This window comes from Pecten maximus, chromosome 10 (assembly GCF_902652985.1).
Source record: "Pecten maximus chromosome 10, xPecMax1.1, whole genome shotgun sequence".
NCBI lineage: Eukaryota > Metazoa > Mollusca > Bivalvia > Pectinida > Pectinidae > Pecten > Pecten maximus.
In genome coordinates, this window is record NC_047024.1 from 10,988,852 (window position 1) to 10,997,219 (window position 8,368).

Sequence of the window (8,368 nt, forward strand, 5' to 3'; positions counted from 1 at the left end):
TTACTAATGTGGTGCGCAATTTATCAGGCCAGATATTTCTTGCAACATTAACCATGTCAAATGCATAACTTCATTAGCACCAAACTAAATTTACTAATGTGGTGCGCGATTTATCAGGCCAGATATTTCTTGTAACATTAACCATGATACCATCATCGAGGTCAATCAATATGCCTCAAGTTGTGGTGAATAAATATAGTATTTCCATTTGTTAAATAGGTTCTAGTATTTTTCATAGTTGTTTTATGGTTTAGATGTTAAACTTTTCAGAGGCCCCTTTTCCTTTCAAATGGCACCCATTTCTTTAACACTATGAGCCCAAACGTCCCTCTCTAAGTGCTAATACTACATTGAGAACACTGTGAAATATAACTCGAAGACAAGATTTCCTTCTGCTGTTTATTCCATTAAAGTATTTTTAGATCTGCACAGGGCAGTTGCTCAACTATTTCTAACTGAGCAATTGTAAAAAAAAAAAGAAAAAATATGAAAGCATTATTTTTAACGCTTTCTGCGGAGACTGAGAGAATTGCCCTTCTTCCAGTTTGCCCTGCGAGAACCTCCTGTAGTTTTGTGGAATCCATGACCCTTTCCAAGGCCACGTGAGCTCTTTCCAGCAGAAGTAAGACCACGAAGCTCCCTGTGTTTGTGGACAGCCTTGCAGATCCATTGTATTTTTGGGTCTCTGCGGATAGCCTTATGGAAGGTATCTACAAGGATAACTTCAAAAAATTTGTAGCTGGAATCCTGGGCTACCCAGTAGGAGTTAAGGACTCGTAGTGCTCCACACTTGCGACCAACACGTTCCTGCAAATCAAACAACAAAATACTTGCATAAAATGTTTTATGAGAATCTTCTAGTATTGTGAATGTTAAATTGATTTTAACAATTTCATTATATTTTAAGGAATAGAGGTATTATTTATATATCTAAAACCATATAATTAAAGGTAGGTAACTCTTGCAAAATTTAACCAAACTTACTGTTGAGAGAAATAGTTTTCAACTACAATAACGATTACATCATCTGAATGTGACATTTCTCGTTAATTCTTACAAATACATCATCTTAAACATGACACGAAATCTATTTGAGAATGATAAAATCTTAAAAACAACTTTCACATGCAAATGATCACTTACATCACAGGAATCTTCTTCTGGTCAGTATTTTTTAAAACTAGAGGACGTCTAAGCCATAAACGCCTCTGCTGCCACTAGACACCCTTACATGAGCAACTATATCCCCCCCCCCCTTCATGGCAGGGATATAAAATATTATGCCCTTCTCCATCTATATACCCCCCCCCCTCTGTCATGGCAGGGACACAACATATCACATATTATCCACTTCAACTATTTCAACATACCTCTGCAATAGACCTGTGGGACCGTTGGAACTTCAGCTGATTTACTCCATGGGTCTTTGGTTTACCATAGGTACATCCCTTGGCAACGGGGCGTTTGCGTCCACCACGACGAACTCGGACCCTGTAGATAACGTAACCTGCAAACAAAATATTTTACTGATAATATTCAGAAAGAAAATGTTTTAGATAAGATAATTGCCTACTGTGAAAGAATATCGATAGTCGGATAAGTATTAAGTTGGACCTTGGTAATATTGAAACTGGGTACCTTTATTTTATTAAATAGTAAAATTTTATTTGTCAAGTCATTTCAAGCAATGCAACCGAGATTCCATTTGAAAATCCAATCTATTATGCTTCTAGCTCTATATCATGACACTGAGCCTCTGGTTATCAATTGAGAGAAGTTGTTTTTATTAAAGACATAGTTAACCCTCTGACCTTGAAAGTAGGTCAGTGGCATTCATTTAAAGAGGCTTACCCGCAGACGGACCGGTACATCTCCGATCACTAAATAAACTTCAGTACACGTTTCTATGTGACAAAATTAGAGGCTTTCCGACTTTATTTCTTGAAAACAATTACAGAATATGTATTTAAAAGACGTTTTAAAACTCAACCCGAGAGGGAAATGTATGGAATATAACGGCAAATCTTCTTTGTAAATCGCCACTGCCTTTGAAGTTATCACTGTGCGGCACTGTGCACGTGCTTGTTTCTTTGATGTGTCAGTCAAATTAGACTCCACTTTATAGCGGGGACTTATTGCGGGTTGCGATTAAATAAATAATATTAAAAAATGAGGTTTTAATATCACTTTTCAGCGTTTTATAAAGAAAATAAAATGAAAAACTCAACAATTCCAACAATCTGTCATGTGTAAAAAACTTTTTCTATTAGCCAATTTTTCTGATCTCTCTGCGGGCAAGCCTCTTTAACAGGTTATTCTCCATCTGGCTGGAATTTGACCATATAAATTTTAATTTTATCCAGAAATATAATGACCTTGTTTAGCTCTGTATCCCAGCCTCCTGGCCTTGTCTGGTCGAGTGGGACGGGTGGCCCTATGGATAGCAGACAACTGACGGTATTGCCAGCACCTCACTCGGAGAAGAAACCTCATGACATCAGTTTGCTTCTTCCTGTATAACTCCTGAATGTACTTGTAAGCACCCATGATGGTAGCGTTGAATCCTTACCTGTTAATATAACAAACATTTTTAATATATCAAATGTATGAATTGCTTGCCCTAAACCACCGGACAAACAGTTTTTGGTCTCATTAATATGCAAGAGGCAAGTACACACCTGGGGAAAGTAAAAGTTCTGCTCTTACAAAGCAGCATAATTTCAGCTGAAAAAATCAAAATTCAAATGAATGACTGTGGTGTATACAAGTATTTGTACTAAAACTATTCAGCTACAAGGATCACCTTGGGTTAAATTGGTAGTAGATAATTCTTCAATAATGGGTAATATGCTGTCCTGGATTTTCCGAGGGATTTTCGAGTGTGAACTAGATCCAGTCTGGAAGCGACTCATGATCAACTGATTAGGCCTAGCGAGGCGAAATGGGATAGGTTCGAGTGGACAGGGAAAAGGAACAATTATCTATCTAATTCAACTAGTTGGGCATCATAATTGGAAAGGAATGTGAACATGCTAGTGCAAGTCAAAAATGCTTGTTGCTTGTTGATTTTAACCCAATTTTCATACAGCAGAGGCATCGTTATGATGTTTAGGTAGGGCATATTTAAAACACTTTTGTATATTTGCCCTAGACAATTTGCTATATAAGCATGTGCACCTCAGACAATCCTGGTGGACAGTAATTAGTCTTCCTAGCCTTCTCTTCTAAGGAGTTACAACCCTCGTTACATAATGATACCTATTATATATAATGACTGGGTTGGAAATTTCTACGAAGTCCCTGTGGAAGGCCACATTCCTCCGACTGTACACCCATTTCACAGGGGCATGATTCAGATTGAACATTCCGATATATGCCCTATTCAAGTGACTGGTAACTGTTATCTTTTACCAGACAACTGTCTGCCAAAAAGTTGGGTCTGGTGGTGGCGTATTGTACTCGAAGTACATTAGGCCTATTTTTGCTGATCAATCAAAGGGGTAAGTCTTATAAAATAGACATGCCCCGTGGATCAACGAGCTCCTGTCCAGATCTTAGTACAAATGTGTGTGACTCCAACTTTAACGTGCACCAGATGTATAGCAGACATTAGTATCAGATATAATACAACCAACTTTAGAAGTTTTCAGTCAATAATGTTTCGTTATCAACGTGGAACACCTATATTAGGTCCTACAACTCTCAACACCCATGCTGTGGTTGAATATAAAACTAAAAATATGCCATTTGTAATTAATCAACTGCTTTATAATATGTCTACATGACAGAAGTGTTAAATCAAGATCATTTTGTCATTATATGGATAGAATATAACGCTAAGCAAAGCGGATGCCCGCAGATACACAACGCCAGTTCAATGTACCTTCTGATTGCAATGGCGGTGCCGGTGAAAAGGATCTCGTTCGTCGCGAGAGGTTGCGAGATTACTTGGATATAGATAGACTTGCTTATGTCCATTTATTAAGCCCAGACAATGTACGTCTCTGATACTTCCGGGCATAGCTGATATTTGGTAAGATATATAGACTGTTGCCAGTCTCTGTGATATACAAGTCTCTGCTTTGACCAATCGTTGCGCAAAAAACATAATTCTTCTAGTCCTTTTTTTCGTAATGTAGACTGGATATCTGCTCTTGTGAGCAGTGCTAATTGTTACGGCATTTGGTTGTGAGAATAACGTCATGAATTTCTGAAAAAAGACGTAATTTTTTTCTCCCGCAAACTAATGACGTAACAATCAGTATCTGCTCACAAAAGCAAATAACACGGTATTACGAGAAGTATTACGGAATAATAAGATACAATAAATAAATAAAACAACACTGTATTACGAGAAGTACTACGGAATAATAAGATACAATAAATAAATAAAACAACACTGAATTACGAAAAGTACTACGGAATTATAAGATACAATAAATAAATAAAACAACACTGAATTACGAAAAGACAGAATAACAGAAAAATTAATTTAAAAAAAAAAGGAAAAAAGAAAAAAGAAAAATAAAGAATACCGACCGAAAAGGACGGAAAGTTTGAAATAAACTGATTTGCACGAGTTATAAATCTTGGGGTTACTTACATATGAGCTGATATAATTTAATTTATTTAATTGATATGAACTGTACCCATTAAATTCTGACTTGAACGTGATAGTGCCAAAAGATCTTTGATAAGTTAGAAAATGCAACGGACACAATTACCTCTGCATCCATATCGTAATGGTGTTGTGAGATTGTTCCTTAACCTCTACACCCATATCGTAATGGTGTTGTGAGATTGATCCTCAACCTCTACATCCATATCGTAATGGTGTTGTGAGATTGATCCTCAACCTCTACATCCATATCGTAATGGTGTTGTGAGATTGATCCTCAACCTCTACATCCATATCGTAATGGTATTGTGAGATTGATCCTCAACCTCTACATCCATATCGTAATGGTGTTGTGAGATTGATCCTCAACCTCTACATCCATATCGTAATGGTGTTGTGAGATTGATCCTCAACCTCTACATCCATATCGTAATGGTGTTGTGAGATTGATCCTCAACCTCTACACCCATATCGTAATGGTGTTGTGAGAGTGATACTTAACCTCTACACCCATATCGTAATGGTGTTGTGAGATTGTTCCTTAACCTCTACATCCATATCGTGTGGTGAGATTGATCCTCAACCTCTACACCCATATCGTAATGGTGTTGTGAGATTGATCCTCAACCTCTACATCCATATCGTAATGGTGTTGTGAGATTGATACTTATCCTCTACATCCATATCGTAATGGTGTTGTGAGATTGATCCTCAACCTCTACATCCATATCGTAATGGTGTTGTGAGATTGATCCTCAACCTCTACATCCATATCGTAATGGTGTTGTGAGATTGTTCCTTAACCTCTACACCCATATCGTAATGGTGTTGTGAGATTGATCCTTAACCTCTACACCCATATCGTAATGGTGTTGTGAGAGTGATACTTAACCTCTACACCCATATCGTAATGGTGTTGTGAGATTGATCCTCAACCTCTACATCCATATCGTAATGGTGTTGTGAGATTGATCCTCAACCTCTACATCCATATCGTAATGGTGTTGTGAGATTGATCCTCAACCTCTACATCCATATCGTAATGGTGTTGTGAGATTGATCCTCAACCTCTACATCCATATCGTAATGGTGTTGTGAGATTGATCCTCAACCTCTACATCCATATCGTAATGGTGTTGTGAGATTGATCCTTAACCTCTACATCCATATCGTAATGGTGTTGTGAGATTGATCCTCAACCTCTACACCCATATCGTAATGGTGTTGTGAGATTGATCCTTAACCTCTACACCCATATCGTAATGGTGTTGTGAGATTGTTCCTCAGTCAATCTATAGAAGTTAATTTGGCATTCTTAAAATTTCTACATAAAATGTTCGTGATATAGTAACAATCAGCACGAAATATTCAAGTTAATATCAACCAACGTTTTCCTATTACAATAATCATTGAACGTTTCATAAAAAGTCCAATACAAACTGTCTCAATTCCTTCCTTCCTTTTAATCGAATGCTAGAGGGTTTTTTTGTTGTTGTTTTTTTTGTTTGTTTTTGGGCACATTATCTTAAAGGGGCAATTTCTTGTTTAATTAGCTGAGGAAATGAATATAATATCCGGTGATCCGTGATTTCAAGTTAGATATAGAAGTTATTCCCCTTGTGTCAAGAAAAAACCTACCACTATCTTTTCCCTCTTGGTTTGCCGGCAAAGTATTCCATAAACGCACTTCATTTTTAACACTTCTATTTCGGAGTAGTAGACTCGGATTCTGCTCCTTCATTGTGTCCGAGTAGGACAGCTTATGCTTATTTTCCTCTAAGTTTGAGAGAGTGGTATTTTTGAAGAAGAGATAGCTCTCCTTGAAGTTTAAGAAAGTGGTATTTTCGATGTGTGATTAATGAAGTTACGTACACTATCCAACCATATTCTTTGGATTATGGTACGGACTTTTTTGGACAAGGACTTATTGGTTAAGTATAGGGCACGGAGTTATTGGTTAAGTATAGGGCACGGAGTTATTGGTTAGGGTTAGGGCACGGAGTTATTGGTTAGGGTTAGGGCACGGAGTTATTGGTTAGGGTTAGGGCACGGAGTTATTGGTTAAGTATAGGGCACGGAGTTATTGGTTAGGGTTAGGGCACGGAGTGTGTGGTGAGGGTTAGGGCACGGAGTGTGTGGTGAGGGTTAGGGCACGGAGTTATTGGTTAGGGTTAGGGCACGGAGTTATTGGTTAGGGTTAGGGCACGGAGTGTGTGGTGAGGGTTAGGGCACAGAGTTATTGGTTAGGGTTAGGGCACGGAGTTATTGGTTAGGGTTAGGGCACGGAGTTATTGGTTAGGGTTAGGGCACGGAGTTATTGGTTAAGTATAGGGCACGGAGTTATTGGTTAAGTATAGGGCACGGAGTTATTGGTTAAGTATAGGGCACGGAGTTATTGGTTAGGGTTAGGGCACGGAGTGTGTGGTGAGGGTTAGGACACAGACTTCACAAGTGGCAAAGGTTATGATTCGGACTTATTGGTTAGGGTTAGGACACATACTTCACGAGTTGTTAGGTTTATGGTACGGACTTAGTTGTTAGGATTAGGACACAAAGTGAGTTGTTAGAGTTAGGGGTTAGTTGGTAGGGTTAAGGCACATACTTAGTTGTTGGGGTTAAGTTACAGACTTAGTGGTAAGGGTTAGGTCACAGACTTGATTGTTAGGGTAAGGATACGGACTAAGTGGTTAGGGTTACGTAGGGTCACAAACTTTGTGGTGAAGGTTAGGTTAGGTTAGGTTAGGTTAGGGCTCTAGGGCATTCTAGCCTGTGAAACTGTACATTCGCGTACGGATAGGGTGTGCAGTGTGGTCGAATTGATAAATGTCCACAAATGTCCCCTTCTCCAACTAAATATGTGCAACCACATGGGAATTCGCTACAGAATATATGTATTTGGATATTTCCGAATGTTCAGGTCTAGATTAGATATAAAATTCTGTAAAAAAAAATACATCCTCGGTATAATGTGCAATCTACAGGGAAAATGTGCTACACACAGTAGGAAATGTCCAAATACATATAGACTGTAACGAATTCTCAGTTTCCTGTGGTGCAATCCATATCTATAAACCAGGGACGTTTAACTGGAAATTAATGGCAATTTAAGGGAAAAGTTGCCCTGACATTGACGGTGAGAAATACATAGCATGTAAATGTACATGTAGGAAACAGAGTTATATGTGAGTGCCAGTAATGGTTAGGCCTCATTTACATAAGGTTACAATGTGGATTGTTTTATATGAGACAACGCGATCACTGAAATGATAATACAGTATATAAATAAAGAAAATTAACGAAATGAATCGAAAAGGACAAACCACTATCCTTTGACATATAAAACGCATCCAAATTGACAATGTATAGTGATTCATTCATGGATGGAACTTCTGTAACAGTTGATATTATAATGATTCTCACACTCGCCTCTAGGGAATGTCGGCAACATCGCCCGCTGATGTGTCTGTACACGTCACATAGCAGAACTCCGTGCATCACCTGGTAAAATTTCGCGTGCGTAGTTAAACTTGTCAACATTTATAAATTAATGATTAATAAAGGTCTGTCCGACTAAGACGAGTTTGTGTTAACGTGTGATGGAGACCTGAGCCGGTCACCCGGGCGACGGATGTTACATCGATTTTTTGAGTCATCATTGGCGGGAGTTAAATTTGAGTCAGCCGCTGTAGCACACCCAACAAATAGATGTAGGCCCTGAACATGGATATGTTACACGAAAGCTAAGAGCCA

General features: G+C 38.4%; 1 protein-coding gene across 1 annotated transcript; it reads right to left on the minus strand.

Annotated features, from left to right (window-relative positions):
• Nucleotides 1–385: 385 nt before the first annotated feature.
• On the minus strand, nt 386–3,997 carry LOC117336005 (60S ribosomal protein L15-like). Its single transcript, XM_033896317.1, has 4 exons — nt 3,884–3,997; nt 2,376–2,569; nt 1,371–1,507; nt 386–807 (listed from the first exon to the last, which is right to left on the minus strand). Exons 2-4 carry the CDS (start codon nt 2,545–2,547, stop codon nt 502–504), a joined length of 615 nt encoding a protein of 204 aa, XP_033752208.1. The 5' UTR covers nt 2,548–2,569; nt 3,884–3,997; the 3' UTR covers nt 386–501.
• Nucleotides 3,998–8,368: the final 4,371 nt, after the last annotated feature.

What these genes read in the sequence shown, in the direction of transcription:
- LOC117336005 (XM_033896317.1), bottom strand. Translation starts at nt 2,547, where the DNA reads ATGGGTGCTTACAAGTACATTCAGGAGTTATACAGGAAGAAGCAAACT. An exon ending in GGGATACAGAGCTAAACAAG is followed by an intron (nt 1,508 to 2,375) that starts GTCATTATATTT and finishes TTTTGTTTGCAG; the next exon opens with GTTACGTTATCTACAGGGTC. An exon ending in CCCACAGGTCTATTGCAGAG is followed by an intron (nt 808 to 1,370) that starts GTATGTTGAAAT and finishes TTTGATTTGCAG; the next exon opens with GAACGTGTTGGTCGCAAGTG.